Source organism: Rhamphochromis longiceps, linkage group LG14 (assembly GCF_057381845.1).
Source record: "Rhamphochromis longiceps isolate RC_006_pf linkage group LG14, R_longiceps_female_GT1.1, whole genome shotgun sequence".
Classification (NCBI taxonomy): domain Eukaryota; kingdom Metazoa; phylum Chordata; class Actinopteri; order Cichliformes; family Cichlidae; genus Rhamphochromis; species Rhamphochromis longiceps.
In genome coordinates, this window is record NC_140570.1 from 12,655,425 (window position 1) to 12,672,527 (window position 17,103).

General features: G+C 39.6%; 1 protein-coding gene across 4 annotated transcripts in view; it reads right to left on the reverse strand.

The window, feature by feature from the left end:
- Positions 1 to 17,103, reverse strand: part of rap1gap2a (RAP1 GTPase activating protein 2a) — a 99,894-nt gene that overhangs the window by 24,329 nt on the left and 58,462 nt on the right. For all 4 annotated transcript variants that reach the window (XM_085429170.1, XM_085429174.1, XM_085429172.1 and 1 more), the window contains one exon: positions 951 to 1,035. In XM_085429170.1, coding sequence (XP_085285296.1) covers positions 951 to 1,035 — 85 coding nt within the window. The remainder of the gene's footprint in view (positions 1 to 950; positions 1,036 to 17,103) is intronic.

Consider the following 17,103-nt stretch of genomic DNA (forward strand, 5'->3'; position numbering starts at 1 on the left):
ATCACAATTCATTTTTAACAACAAAACGTTTTATCTGCAAAAGGAAGCTCAAAACAATGACAAGCATGGAAGAAAAGTGAGATCAGGTCCTCGAAAACCGCTTCGTGCTGTCATATACGGAAATTTCCAAGTGCCAGTCAAAGTAACAGGAGCCAAGGTAAAGTGCACACTCAAATGAATAGACATTTCCTTTTACTGGATGTCTTGTAGAACGCATCCTTCACTTTCCTGTAAAATTTCGAGACAAAATATAAAGCCAAGATTTAGCGGCACAGATGAGCATTCATTATATCTCAGGCTCTTATTCCGCTTGCCTCCAGACGTAATCCCTTTTTTTAATGGCAAGCAGACATTGGAAAAAGAAGGATTACAGTACTCCACGCCTGGAGGAACCGTCACAGCAAAATGGGCATGCGACTGAGTTCACACAATGACATCAGCATGTTTGTGTTCTCTGAGAGCAATAATAGATATAATATATAATAATAGATATAAATAATGAACCTGATTTGAATCTTTAAAAAATTATAGGTTTTAATTTGTGGCATAGATAGCAGATGTTGTAAAAGCATAATAGCCTGTATTCGCCTGACATTTAGCCAGGACAACGGTAGGAAAACTGCTATTTTCATCTGCAATAATTTGCAAGAGAGAGCCAGAATCAGCTGAGCCATGAGCTGATGGGGACTGGCACTGAGATCAGCTGATTTGCCGGGATTGTAGCTTCGCTTGGCTTTGGCCTGCCCGAACTAACACCGTGCTTTATTTACGTCCACAAATATGTTCTCTTGAACTTTTGTGACAGTGGTGTTTGTCACTGTCTCTGAATTGCATGCTTGTTAAAGGGATTTCACACTGAGGACAATCGCAGTCAGCTGATTTAACACATGTAGACAAATATCATATCCCACCATTAGCAAACATGCGTAGGTGTGTCTAGCTGCTCATACCTTCATGCTGGGCGGTGCAGTGCGGGGTGGTGATGGGGGACATTCTCCCAAAGGGACGTTGGAGATGTTCAGCAGCTCCTGTTTCCTGGAGAGAAGAAGAAAAAACGAAGAATAAATACTAAATCTTTTTTGTTTTTCTGGAACACATTTAAAGGTGTTTCTGCTGTTTAAACACCGTCCACCATGATATAATAGTAGTAATAAACAATTTTCAAGCTAAACTGTTTGAAATACGCAATATTTCAAAGTTCTCTGTCACACAGAACCTGAAAAAAAAAGTCATCTGGGGCTGGAAGACTACGTGATGATTCATGTGTTTCTGTGTATCACACGAGCACACATTAATGATCCCAGACGTTCAAGACTGAGCTGTCACTGATGGACAGCTGGAGGATTAGCAGCAGCTTCAGTCGTGACGGTTTGAGATGAACATCTCTCATGTTGAATTTAAGATCAAGATCAAGTTGGTGGTGTAGCGGTGAGCATAGCCGCTTTCCACACAAAAAAAAAAACCACCCATCATTTTCTTAGACATTGTTCATTGTTCTCTCTCTTTGTTCTCTTTACCCTAGAGCAGGGAAGGACACTGTTGCCTTTTTCCCCCACTGACCTGTGAAAAGGAAAAGCTTGTCCAGACTAAGGTCTCTGTGTAAACCCCTGCTGTGTGTCTCTACAGCACAGTGGCACCTATCTTTCTGTCCCTTACATTTACACCTGTGCGCAGGGATGGAGGGAATTTGTGTCCGCAAGAAAAGCAGGGAAAGATGTGAAGCTGTTGTCCTTGCAGCCTGGGCTGTGTCTTTGAGGCAATAAAACTGTGATTGCATCACATCAGATAGCTACCGCCCAGGAAGGGAGAGGACACATTGGGACAGCAGAAAGAAGGAAGCAAAGAAATAAATTAGGAAGGTCATAGAGAATATCTGTGCATGGGACAACGTGTGAATAGAAAGTTTGGATGAAAATGTGGCGTGTCATACTCTAGGAAGGCGCTATTAAAATCAGCCTCTATGAAAACAGAATAACACACAGTTGTTCAGCAGACTCCTTAGAGGAGAGCTCCACCCTATAAGCTAGACCTAATACCAGCAATAGAGGTGTGAAGGTCAGAGTTTGTGAATGAAAGTCTGGATAATACATTAAAATTACATCTCACCACATAATAGCTTGCTTGTTATTTTTAGGAACATTGGCTTCCTGACAAATCATCAAAGTGAGGGTCAGCCTGCGACCACAAAGTGCCCATCAAGGAGGTATCATTTAGTAATTTCCTCCAGTGGTAGATATGTATCGTGTTGTTATGACAACACCTCCTATCTGCACTCACTGCGAACGGGTGAACCTTGTCTTTGATCTCCCTTTCTGTTTAAGTTCATTAGAGCCAATTAAAGTTAATTAAATTAAGGTGGATTATGTATGTTAACACTAGTGGCTCAGAGAAGGAAATATGAGAAGGAATCGTGTGTGCATGGAGGCAGGGGGAGAGGAGGCGGAACTGGACGCGTCAGTGATGACTATATATTGTAAAGAGGTGAGTGAAGAAGACACACTCAGTGCATCATGGGAAGTGCCAGGAGCCTATGCCTAGTGTAACTAAAGGAGGATTCATGGTCACTCGATCCAGCCCTAACAATATGCTCTATCAAAAAGGAAAGGTTTAGGCCTAATCTTAAAAGTAGAGAGGTTGTCTGTCTCCTTCAACTGGGAGCTGGTTCTTGATCAGTGCACTGCCCTCTAGTGGTCATTTTTTGCGGCTCCTATAAAACTATATTTAGATATGTTAAAGAGTTTCGGAGATATGAGTTCACTTCTTGCCTGAGAAAGTGAATGCGTTAATAAAATGATAAGGCTAGGTATGAGAATTCCCCTTCCTAGCCTAATATGCCAGATGATACGTACAATTTAAAACTGATATTTGGAGTCTTTGAACTTGACTTGATTCAACAAATATAAAAGTTTAACATTTGGTCCAAGAGACAGATATAAAGCCTGGTGAAAAGAACTGAGGTCCTCATAGTCCCCAGTCAATGTGGCTTTTTATACAGTTCTGTGGGCTGCCACAGACTCCAGTGGCACTGGAAGAAATTACAAAATGATAAAAATGGAGATATATAAGAAAAGGAAGCATTATGCATTGGCACCAGTTATCAGCTGTCAAGTCTGCTCCGGAGCCTCTGACTTTGTCATGAGGAAGACAGTAAAACTGAAACTTTTATTTAACATGTAATCTTGTAATCTTTATCAAGCAATGGATGGAAATCTGAAAGAAGAATCTTTGAGATTTCTAGTTATTCCTTCAGAAACTAGGGCACTTTTTAAAGGCCCTGGTAGGTTTTGGAAATATTGCTGTGTATTCAACTTTGTGACTCAGATGCAAAGATAAACACAAGATGAGAATTCTGGGAATAGGCACTTTTTTAATTAACAAGAACTGTGGTCAAAGAAAAACTAAATACCTGAATAATTGTCTGGTAAGAAAAAGAAAGAGTAAAAACTACAGTGTGGTTAAAAAAAAAAAATGCGGGCCTGTTAGGTAGCTCACAAGGCTCTGCAAGCAGTGTTGCTTAGAATGTGAATTTTCTTTGCATAGGTTTGCATGTGCAGCTGTGCTTCTTCCTCGCACCGTCTAAAATATACATGTTGGATTAACTGGCGGTTCTAAATCGGCAGCGTGACAGTGTGTGGTCTCTTTGTGTTAGCCTTGTGAAAGACCGCTGACCTGCTTTGGTGTATCTCACCTTTCACCCTGTATCAGCTAGGACAGGTTCCTGCCTATCACTTGGATAAACGTTTAAGGAAAGGGAAACAACATTATCAAGTAAGCACACAGGCTGTTATAGGTGAGATCACAGGGTCAAATTGCATTCATTCCTCTGGCTCTGAGCTAGCATGGATAATGTGCAGCATTCATTTCTGAGTGAGCAAATGGGCAGTGACTGCCACACTGTTAGATTCTTTTAATACTGCTGGGGAGGAACAGCTGTGTGGGTCTGTGAGGTCTGGGTACTCTTCCAAGAACTGGATAGTCACATGTGAAATAGCCATTCATCTATCCACAACAATAAAGTGGTTGTTTAAACTGCAAAACAAAAAAAGGTGATTGTTGGATGAATTAGGTGCACTGTAACTTAACTCGGCCCTCTGTCACCTGGAGCTAAGATTAAGAGGTTGTAAACTCGCAAAGAAAAATAGGACATGCTGTGCTCTACATTTACATCAAAACTAGTACAAGCTGTACCATTCTTGTACAGCAGTGCGTGCCTATAATCCTTCTTGGATTTAGCTGGTGCTAATTATGGCTAATTCAACAGTAATTACATCTACACAGTCATCATGTTTATCTAATGACGATGTCAGTGACGCGTGCATGTGCGTGTGTGTGTGTGTGTGCATGTGTGTGTGTTTGTGACAGAGGCTGAATGAAAGGCCCATAAAAGAAAAAAGGCTTTAATACATCTCCGTTATTGATTAAACCCTCGAGATTAGATTTGGAAAGCGGGTCAACGGGAGAGCTATCCAGGACACAAAAGAGTGTTTGGGGAACAAAAAAAAGGGGGGACAACATCTTTACATGACTGACTGATGCTAGTAAGGAGATAAGGAAATGAAAAGAGGAAATCAGGACGATGGAGAGAGCTGAGATGATAAAAATAAAGAACAGCGGACAGACACAGAAGGACCGGGAAGAGGGTGAAGTGCAGGTCTCTGGTATGGAGCCCTCTCCCAAGGGCTCATGAATCTGTACTGTTTCCAGTTGGTCTTAATATTTGTTAGGAAACCTGATAAGGAGCCTGATCTTCGTGCTGATTGGACAATTACATGACTGATGGTTCGTGTAATGGGGTTAATACAACTGTAATTGGACACAAAAAAGGAAGAAAGATGGTTGATTATAGAGGGGGGGGGGCAGGGTACACAAGAATCCATCAACCATGTATATTGGAGTAGGCCTAACCCTGTAATAAGGAATCTTATTACAGGGTCTGCTGCAATGTCACATATTAGACCTGGCAGCTCCAGCCCTGATCAGTACTTATGTTGGCTGATATTGACAGGTGACATACAGACAACGTGATTCCTTTTGACTCATATACTCTGTAGTTAAGTAAGGAAGTCATGAATGGATCCTAAAGAAGCCATGATGGTATTTTATGAATGGAGCCTAGAATTTAGATTTGCAAACAAGCTAAGTGTAGCCTTGAAAAAGGGTGCATGTATGGATGAAAACTCTTACGTTTTCCATTGTATGTTTAATCTAGTTTCCCATATTAGCTGTCCCAAAAGTCTACTCCACATATAGATTTAAGAAATGGATGCACGGCTTAGTCAGCTGTTTGCCATGAAGACTTCAGGCATCCCAGATATGCACGGATATGTGTAGAGGTCAGGAGAGAAGTAATTATGAGGCAACTGCAGCCCAAGTCACCGGCTGCTTCCTGCGGGAACATCATGCCTCGCCCTCTCTGTCTTACTGCGACATGAATAGATACAAATTTGGCAGCCGGCAGGAGATTAGACCGTCCAGCCAGACAACCTGAAACACTCTCATTATCAATAAGAGGGGGAGACAGATAGCGAGAGGGGGGTGAAAGGAGGGGAGGAGGGAGCGGCATGTCTTGTATCCCAAAAAAAGAAACGCTGCTGCATTTCTAAATCAACAGATAAATTTGTTCAAAAATAATGGCTCCTTCATCTACAGAGTTGGTGCACTGGAGGGAGCAGCGGAAGTAAATAACCTTTTCATTTAGCCGTTCTGCTGATAGAGTACAAGAAAGTAAATGGATTCGGTGTTCGCGTGTGCCTCTATGTGTATGTGTGACACTCTCCAGACCCTGTTTTAAGAGCAAACACACACCTGAAGATGCACTCTGTCATTATCACCCTCACAACTTGTTTTTGTGACAGACTGGAACTCTCACCCAACGGCACTAAAATATTCAAACACACAAGCTGGAAGCTCTCTGGCTCTAAAGGAAAGACAGTTTGCTGTAAAAGTAGAGACAGTTGCCTTTGCATTTCATAGACTAAACCATAGTGACAGTTTACATACACCAGCCAATTTATTGGGTACACCTTGCTGGTATAGGGTTGGATCTGTTTGGCCTTCATAGGTGCCTTAACTCTTCATAGTGCTGGAAAGATTCTTTTGAGATCCATCCTTTATGCAAATCTCCCAGTCAACCACATCCCAAAGGTGATCTATTGAACTGAGATCTGGTGGCTCTGCGGGTTATTTTAGTAAAGAGAACTCATTGTAATGTTCAAGAAACCAGTTTGACATGATTTCAGCTTTGTGACATTGTGCATCATACTGTTGGAAGCAGCCATCAGATGATGGGTACACTGTGGTTATAAAAAGATGATCTGGTATGGTCATCAACAATACCCAGATAGGCTGTGGAATTTAAACAATGTTCAGTTAGTACTAACAGGTCCAAAGTGTGTCAGGTAAATATCCCTCACACAATCAGATCCACCACCAGCCTGAACCGGTCGTACAAAGAAGGATGGATCCATGCTTTCATGTTGTATATGCCAAATTCTGGCCCTACCATCTGAACATCCCAGCAGAAATTATGAGTCATTAGACCAAGCAATGTTTTATTATTATTCTCCAACTTTAATGTGTCTGTGCGAATTGTAGCCTTAGTTTTCTGTTCTTGGGTGACAGGAGTGGCACCGGGTGTGGCCTTCTGCAGCTGTAGGTTTGATACGTTGTACATTCAAAAAAGCTCTTCTGCGTACACTGGGTGTAACCATTATTTGAGTACAGTCAACAGTCTAGCCATTGTCCTCTGACCTCTGATATCAGCAAGGCACTTTCATTGCCCACTGGATATTTTCTCCTTTTAGATCATTTTGTGTAAACGATAGAGATGGTTTATGTGGATAGGGCATAAATTGTGATTCATCAAACCAGGTAACCCTTTTCTAATCTGCTGTTCTCCAACTTTCTTGAGCTCTTAGTGTAATTGTAGCCTCAGTTTTCTGCTCGTAGGTGACAGGAATGGCATCGCCATGGTCTTGTAAAGAGTAGCTATTTGATTTACTGTTGCCTTTGTATCAGTTTGAAGCAGACTATTTCTCTCTGAATATGTCTACAATGCACTGTGTTTCTGTCAAGTTATTTGTCAGTTGCAGGTCTTTTGCCCACAACCGAGATGACAGACCTTGCCGACCGTACATACATTAATGTGCAGTTGAACAGGTTTATCTAACAAAGTGGTTGGTAACTATAATATACAACTTTTTTAAGCAAATATTTTGTTGTAGTTTTCACACATTAAAGAACAGGGTATATATGAAGTGGATGATAGAGAAAAAATGTCAACCTTGAAGTGAAATTAATCTGTAAGAGCTTTCAGCCATCTTCCATTTATACCACCTATGCTTTCAGAGATACTCTTTCAAAGCTTTTATCAAGCTATGGTCTTCATTCTCCAAGACTCTCCTTGGCTTCTGCTCATCTTTCTCCTTTTTAACTTGACTCTTTGGTTCTCTCTCCTAATTATTTCTGCATTTAACCCAAGCATCAGATTAAACACATGCCAGTGAAGGTCTTGCCCTCTCAAAGGCTGCTGACTCTCACCCTGGGAAATTATGATCGTCCTGTCAAGGAAAATTGTGTTTAATATGCCGCCATAAGTCTGCTACCCTGGAAAAAAAACCCAACCAAAACGTCTTCTGACTGACTGTAACTGTGCCATTTAATATGCTGAAGCCAGAGGTAGTGACGAGAACTCTGACTTCTAAGATAAAAGATGTGCAATAAACCAGTGTGTCAGACACACAAGCACGCTTTGTTGCTCGACACGGAATTAACCATCTTAACACCAAAAGAAAACACTACACGCCAGTAAAAAGGTTACATATTGTAGCTTTAGCCTCTGAAATGTCAGTGTTGTTCTCTGGCTCACTGCACCGTTAGACATTTATGTGTATTTACCTCCCAGCAGCAGAGTGACACTGATAAAGGCCACGGGCTGAAACGCGTTTGCTTCTTTTTCTTCGGCCGTGCTTCGTGCAGTTAATTACACTTTGTTTGGATATCCCAGCAATGCTCATAGTCACCGGTCTGTGAGGTGATGACGTATTTTGTGAGTTCATTAGCCTGTGGCCATTCGATCCAGCAAACACCTGAATATCAGCACAATTTCAGTAAGAATATGTAATGCAAACTCCCTCGCTGAATGAAATGTCATTCCACATGGGTTCAGAGAAGGTGTCCTGTCAGTGCTCTTTGTAATTGCTTTTATTTTTGCAGCACTGGTACATCCCCTGGTGTTATCTAACGATGCATCCCTAGAAAGATTCACCTGTCTGTCTTTTATTCTTTTTAATTTTTGTCATTTTAATCACACTTCTGTCACATACATGTATCAGTGCATTCATCTGAGGCACAGGAAGTGCATTAATGAGACTTCTTTCTTTTTATTATTCAGATGATCTGCATGAGGTTTATTATCAAAACTTTTGATTTAAGGAAGCAAGAGTTTTTTTAAAATTAATATTATGATTATTTGTTCTCTTGCACAGCACTGCATTGCAGTGAAAAACACAGGTACCTGGTATCAATCGCTATCAATGTCATATCAATCGAAATGCCTCAAATCCTGCCTTATCCTATTTATTTTGTGATGTGGGGGGGCACTTCCTCTTTATCATTGCCCAATCTTACCCAGTGTCACTGACTTGAGTAAAAAAAAAACCTGAGTTAAGCATCTGTCGGATGACATTGAATATGTCTCTTCTCCGCTAACTCCACCACGTCAGAGTAGTTGATAACCACACCAGAGAAGAAAGGTCCTGGAGAAAAATGGAAAGATATGAAGACAGAGAGGCAGAGACGCAGAATGAATGAATACCAGACAGATCGCTGAAAGAGAGAAGGCCAAAGAGCGAGGTATGGAGAGCGAGAATAAATGAATCTGCAGACTAAAAATAGCTCTCTCAATCCCCTGTGCAGAGCTGGGTAAATAGGGCTGTCTTGGGTGGGTCCCTGGGTACTTGTTAGAGACAATAGCGTCTCATCCATTACACTCAAAGACAAGGTTGTCTGTCATACACACACAGTATATGTTCACACAATTTGTTCAAGCAATATGAAGCATATTGCTTTTTTCATTCACCCCAAAAAATCTCACACTAATGTATAATAATGGCAAAGTTTAGGTATACCTCCTTAGAGCTAATTAGTCTTTGTGTAGTGTCATTAGTTGAGCACAATGGTCCTAAACATTATTTTTAACAAAAATCAGCTTGTTGAATGCAACCCCTCCCAAAAAAACAGAAAGCCACTCAGCTGGTATTCACAAAGAAGAGTTAAACGCTGTTTAAAAAGGGGATTAATTTGCGGATAGCGAAGAAAAACACTGCGAGAAGGACGAATGGAAACACGAGTGAGTCAGTGAATAAAAGCGGAAATGTTAAACAGCGGGAGGAGGAGAGTTTGACAGCGAGCAGAGGGAAGGAGCTGCGGCAGAAGGAAAAACTTTGTAAGGTTGTCAAGAAAAGCAGCATGAGAGACTGTAGTTTTAAACAGTAACTGCACTTAATCTCTTAATGAGGATTTCTTTCTGTTAGCAAAAATGTTTAAAATCTCCCACTGGCTACGCTGAACACCTATAAGAAGTCTCAGATTTTCTTTTCTGCAAAGTCATAAAAAAAAAAAAGAAAACAAAGAAATCTCACTGAACATTTTAAATGCATGATATCATTCGAACAACTTTAGCTAGGAAAATAAGGTTTCTCATTATAGGAGCAAAACTGAACATTTAAACAAACTGCATGGCCATTTGTTTTCATTTACTTTTACAAAACCCTATGAGCAGAACTGCAAGGAATGAATTTTAATGGTTCCAGTAGGTCTCACTGGAAGGAGAACCTTACATTAGTTTACAATACAAAGGACCTTGAGGTGACTGTGGTTATTTGGGGCTATATAAATGAAATGGAATTAAATTGAAAAATGGAATTGAGCTAAACACCTGGAGCTAGAAACCTGGAGCAAATGAATATTTTAAAGCCTAACTAAATTTGCAGAACATATACTTTAAACCTGTGTAACAAGAGTCTTTTGTGTATGTGCACAGAATAAAATGAAGTAATGTTAGGTTGAAAAAGACAGAAAATATAAGGTCAGATTGTTAGCCCTAATTTCCTTGTTCTTCAGTGCACTAAAAGAGCAAATGTTTCCATTAATTCTAAGGGGCTTTTACTTTTGTTTCAAGTCTATTTTCATAGAACAATAAATTCATCAAGTTGTAGAAAAAAAGACGGTTAATACTGAGAGTTAGCTTGACTAGTTAGCTACCCTCACCATCTGTTACACGTGTTAGGACCCTACTGGACCACATTTTGGCTTTAGAACTGTGCTACGTTTTCATGACACAGATTCAACAAGCTGCTGGAAACATTCCTCACAGAGTGGGATCCATACTGATATGACAGCATCAGGCAGTTATTGCAGATTTTATGGCTGCAAATACATTATGTAAATCTCAGGTTCCTACACAACCAATGGTGCTCCACTGGATTAAGATCTGGCGACAGTGTAGGCCAGGGGTGCCCAATCCCGGTCCTCGAGAGCTACCGTCCTGCAGCTTTTAGATGCATCCTTGTTCCCACACACCCGAATCAAATGAATGGCTTGTTATCAGCCCTTTGCCAAACATGATGGCATGCTGAAGAGGTAATCAAACCATTTGATTCAGCTGTGTTGGAGTAGGGATGCATCTAAAAGCTGCAGGATAGTAGCTCTTGAGGACTGGGATTGGGCAGCCCTGGTGTAGGCAATCACAACATGCAGGCACCTGAATGTTGTGAATGCCAAATTCTGACCTTACTGTCCAAATCTTGCAGCATAAATTTGCAATTATCAGACCAGGTAATATTTTTCAAATTTGCTTTCGTCCAACTTTGTTGAGCTCCTACAGTAACTGTAACCTCAATTTCCTGTTCTTAGCTGACAGGAGTCCCATCCACTGTGGTCTTCTGCTGCTGTAGCTCGTCTGCTTCGAGGTTCAGCATGTTATTATGCAGAGATTCAGAAAAGATGCTCTTCTGCATACCTTAGTTGTAATGAGTGGTTATCTCAATTGCTGTTTCCCCCCTATGAGTATGGAGCGGGCCATTCTCCTCTGAACACGTCTATATACTTAAATAGACTGAGTTGCTGCCCCGTGATTGGCTGATCAGGTATGGGTTTATCTAGAAAAGTAGTCAGGGAGTGTAAGGGCTAATAGTAGCTGCCATGTAGAAATTTCAGTGAGCAAAATTGGTAACTGTCTAAATGGGCTACCTGCTCTTGTGTATCCTTCTCTGAAAATGTTTTTGTTTTTTCAAAAACTACATTTTTGTTTTTTTAAGGGAGTAATCCTACTTTATTATTGTATACTTTATAAGTGTTGCACAAAAAGAGGAAGCTTGCCAGGTGGAGCAACAGGAAATACAGGAGTTTTGGAAACATTTAATGTGACCTTTAGGTGTAAAAAATCCTTCTGCGTCATCTGGTTTTTGAGATGTCTTGTGTTTTGTGTAGGGGTATCTCTAATTTTCTTCTTCTGGCTTACTGGTTTGCAAACTGGGTTTTCACTGGGAAACCAGGAAGGTTTTTCATGATGTTTGTAATCTGTTACCAACTGATAGCATGATTTATTTTGCTCTATCATAAAAATCTTCAACCACCACATGGCCCTGCAGGACACAGCTAGACTTGATGAGACAATACAGGATGCTTGTTAAACAGCAACATAGCCATTTTAAAGTGTATCATGCTCTTCAAAGAGACACAGCTCTTAAGTTAGTTTTTGCTGTCCATATCAAGGACCCTCAAACAGAAGGATCCCGGCCACTCAGCAGTGTTTGATGAGATTTTCTCTTAAGGGACAACAAGTGTTGAGATACTTCAAATCAAATTAAACCTTCTGAGTCCAAAGGGAAATACAAGGGTTTAATACACCGAAACAAGTCGTACATCTGGGATAATCACAGAAAACTGCAAGACCATAACAAATTATTAAAAACAGTGGCGATGGCAACAGAAGCAACGGCAATAAAACCATTTTAAAACACAAATCTGGCACATGTGAAACCTCCTAGACTTAGAGGTCAGGAGGTAAATGTATATGAAAATGTTTAAAATGTTCGTGCTCATCCTGAAAATGACACCCCTACCCCCTCCCAGCTTCTCTCGAGAATGAATCTGAAGGAAAGACTTTCATGGTTAATTTATGGACCTACTTGTTCTAAGTGTCCTTGACTGACCCTACCTACTGCCTTTTATTATGCTAAAAAACAGTCTGGTCTTGGCTGTCCCTGTAAAGAAGTACACGTCAAACCGTTGAAGGATAAAAGAATGAAGGGTTGCTGTTTGAGAAACCTTGGTGATCTTAAAACAATTCCTTCCAACACCAAGGCCTAAGTATAGTGACTGTTTCAGCTGCTTCGCAGAAGACAGCTGAGTGGAATCAGTACTCGTGTCCTTACTTTCTGCAAGATTGGACAGAATGTAGAACTTGTTGCGCCACGACACAAAATCCTCCTCCACAGGCCGGCAATCTTATTCCACCCAGTCCTTGTGGGCTGACTAATAACCGACTCATCAGCACATTTTGTTGTGTGTCTGTCCTCATCATTCCTGTGACAGTTGTTATTATAAATAATATATGTAAGGTGAGAAAAACCTTGTGAGGATCTGTAAAGAGACTGGATTTTTGAGGGAGAGTGTTTCCAGCCACTCTGATATGCTGGCTGAATCAACAGTTTAAACTAGAAGGAATCTGAGATGCAGATGAAGGTTTATGAGGAATGATAAGACTAGAGTAATGATTGACTAGGCTTTTATTGTTGAATTTCTCTCAGTTGTTTAAGACCCTGTGCAGATTAGATGGTTATCCATACCTGTTGTTTAAGGAGCTTACCAGCCTGACATTTTGACATGAGAACGATCCAACTGGGGCTGAATTGTCATTTTTAATAATTGTGTTGGAATCAATGTGCATGTATTACCCTTTTCGTAGACAAAGGAGTAGCCTGACATTTTGAGAAGTATGCGTATTTGCTTTCTTGTTTAGAATCAGATGAAAATATTAATAGTACAATATAACTTTGTGCAGAAGACTAAACAGGAAACTGCAGCTTTTTGGCATAACTTTCCAAGGGAGGTGGAAACAAACAGGAAACCACGAGCTTGGCATCAAAATCTACCAAAAACAACATTAATTCTCACATATTAAAAACTGTATATTACTAATGTACATAAAATCAAAGGCAACCCTCTAACTTCTCTGGATTTTAAGGGAAAGGATCAGTTGACAAAGAGCGAGCGAGTGAATTCGACAAAGTCGAAAGCTGACGGCAGCTCGCGGCCCTTGCTGTCGAGGTAGGGCTTCATGTGTGACAGACAGTAGTCTGCCTGCTCTTTAGTCAGGTTCTGGTAGAGCTCCTCTTTAGTGACGTAGGGTTTGTTTTCAGCGCTGAGGGCTCGGAAGGCGCTCTCGATCACCTCACTAGACTTGACGTTCTCAGCGAATTCACAGCAAATTCAAAAGTGTTAAATGTTTTGGTGTTAGCAGACTTCACGCAAAAGTAGAGTTAATTTTACTCAAAGTAGAGTCAGACTATTTTAATGTAACTCTGAAAATAATATTAGTTAAAATCAAGTGTTAAAAATTAGTGTTTCGATATCAACTCTGGAGGTGTTACAATGGAAATGTTAACTCTTGACCCCCTAAAGGGGTTATGACACTTATAGTGTAAATTCACAGGCTCCGCCCCCAGCATCACAGGTTCCAACCAAAGCTGAAGCAAAGCCATTTCAGAGCATGTTGCTCTCCAGAGTTGTTTGCCACACTTGGTAAGTCATTTTTTTCTGAGATTGTTTTAGTCATTATTATTAGCTTTTTACTTCTGTGGCTCCTTTGAGTTGAGACAAAAGTGTGTAAGGCATTAGCCACGTTGCTCGGAGATAGCATCTGTTTTAGCTCGCTGGAATTTATTGTTTGCGGGCAAATACTATAGCCTTAAAAAAAAGCTTGCATATGAATATTCAGTCCAATTTTTTGCTAACTCAAATACAAATAAAACAATTTTTAGTCTGTGAACTGTTGGCATAAAATTATGGCGCTACATGAAGCCTGAAAACTATCTAGCAAACGGCAGTAGCAGATGTGCTGACTGGGTTCTAGGCTAACATTTAGATCCCTTCAGAGTTTTGAGCATATGATTTAGGTAAAAATTAAAAAGACAGGTTTTAAATTTATTTCGGCATTAACTGTTGTCTGTGTTCTTCAGTTGTTTAAGAGAGCACCATTTTAACAAACGTGTTCTGGGTAGAATATTGTGTTTAAATATGGGCAATGGATTCGTATCTAGGATTGTATTTTGGGAAAATACTTTACACAAGTTAGGCTCAAAATTATTCTTTTTTTTACAGTGTTGCAATTGTTTACCAGACTATTTGTGCAATTAATTACTGCATAACTCATTTAATTTTTGAATTTCCACCTGCTTGCAGAGGTGGAATATGGGGGAGTGCAGGAGTATGTTAAAGTTAAACAAAGTGATGAATGGAGGACGTGCATATTGTATTGCCGTTATTTGCTTTGACCAGCTTACCTACGTCAGACCCTTTGATAAACAATATTCTAATGAAAGCGAGAGCATGTACATTGTTCCATATTGTTACATGTTTTAGAAAATGTTTTGAAATTGTGGTGCACAGTTCAAAAATAAATGTTTTTCAGAAAAACATTGCCTCTTTTTAATAAATGTTTGTTTCCCAAGGAATTTCTAAAAGTTCAGAAAAGTAAAAATTAAAATTTTTAGAATGATTAGAAAATAACTCATATATAGTTAAAATAAAATACTCTATCAGAGTTGATATATAAACTCTTAACACTTAGTGTTAATAAGTGTTACATTGTCAGCTTTAGACAGATTTAGTATTTAACACTAAATCAGAGTTAACACTCCAAAAAGAGTTAAATTAACACGCTCTGGTGTGGACCCATGTAGACACTTTAATAGTGTTGAAATCAAATCTGACAGTGTTAATTTGCTGTTACTGTTAGTGTAGTACAGTATGTCAAAATCAATGATACCTGTACACTATATAAACAACACATTACACATTACTCCTATAGGAACTGCTTGGCCATGCAAATCCATACATGAAGCTCCTGGTACACAGTTCTTCTGCTGATGTTAATGCCAGAGAAAGTTTGGAGCTCTGCAGTTAGTCAATCAGCAGAGCGTTGCAGACTTTTAGGCACTCGGTGAACCTGCAGTGTAACTTTACATGTTCTGGCATTTCATGACAGAGTTGCTGTTGTTCCCAGACGTCACCTTTGTAATAATACTAAGAGTATTATTAGATATGTATGTAAGCATATTTAAGTATATTTCTGAAAACCACTTTTAATCACTTCCAGTTGATTGTGGAATATGTAGAGTAGGAGGAAAGACATTTCATGAAAATACTTATTTGTAAAAGCAGGCCACATAGCTAAGAGTGTGATTTTACACACCTGTGGCAGTGGGACTACAAACGCTTGAATTGAAAGATTAAGAGGTGTGGCCCAATACATTTGACCATACATGAAGATTTTTCCCACAGTAATAATGATTTTACAGGTAACAACTTTTAAGAGACTTGCTTTAATTTACTTACAGATGAAAATAAAACAGATTTGCCAGATAAAGTGCTAATAAAGAAGCACAAATGACAGGAAGATGCTAAGGTTACTGTGATGAGTCAGGCTAACCTTGTAAACTGAAATATGCAAGAGAATTTTTAACATCCTTGAAAGATTTGAATAGTAGATGCAAAATAAAGTTTTCCTTTGCACCTTTAGAAAACCCCAAGAGAAAAATATCTGCAGGAAAGACATACTTGTAGTTATAGACAGTAGTAATTATTGATTATCAGTGAATAAGTTATACACAGTGAACCTCTGCATGCATTTTTAATCATCAGAAAAAGCATTTTGAGTAAATATATCAACATATAGACAGGCACAGTGTATATATTTTCAATTGTGTTAGAGGGGGCAACACAGTTTGAACAGGAAGCCGCATACTGTGATTATGGATTAGGCCTAAATAAGCACTCTAGCATCACGCATGATGCTGTTGCTCATGCTAACACAGACACACAGACACATACGAACAGACTGGAGCACTGGGGAAATTTCAAAAGAACTGCACATCAGTTTGTATTATAAGTGTTTTCAATAGCTTGAATGATGCATATGAGGGTTCACTGGGACGGACAGTGCGTACACAAACATGTACACACAAATACAAAGCAGGTGTGCAGCTAGCGATAAATGAGCTGTAAAGGACATTAATGTATCGCCAGTAAAATAAATATTCAAATACAAGCAGCAGAACTCATGCTGTTCAGCTTAATGGGGACCAAGTACAGAGAATGACTCTATAAGAGCAGAAATAAAGAAATGCTTTGGAGACAGGCATAGAGCACAAGCTCTTTTCATATGTGTTGTATTAATGAAAATTAGAAAACTGGATCAAATATATATATGTACTTTTAATTCTTTGCTGAAGAGTGAAGCAGTGTAAATGTAAAAAAATCCCCAATAAGTTACTCTTTTCCAGCAGCCTAAGCAATCTCACCTATTATTATGTAGTTAGAAATGTTCAGCTCTAATAACAGTAATCAGTCACCTTTTTTATATTTTCACTTTTCCTTGTATTAATAGTTAGAACATCCTTGCTTTAAGGCCACTGAAATTACAATGGCTCAAGTACAGCTGAGAGAAATAGTAGTATGAGAAGTCTGAATGGATGCAATCATGCACGTAATAACCAACACTTGGAATAAGACACCTTAAAAATTGTTGGCAATTGTGCCTAGATCATTATGTGACACAGTCACAGTAATGGAAGTACTAGCAGTGGGACTGTGTTGTGGCTTGCGGCTATTTCCACTGTCCAGATATGGTTTTACTGTTTTCATTTGGCTAAAGGGCAAAAGAAAAACCCAACACAGAATCAAAATCATAAATCATTTTGGAAGCACATGAGAAATGTGCAAAAACAAATGAAAACAAAAGTGTATTTGTGCGCTTGCCTGTGTATATCTGTGTAACAGTGCAGGCAATCATTACTCCAGGCATGGCTGGACTGATCA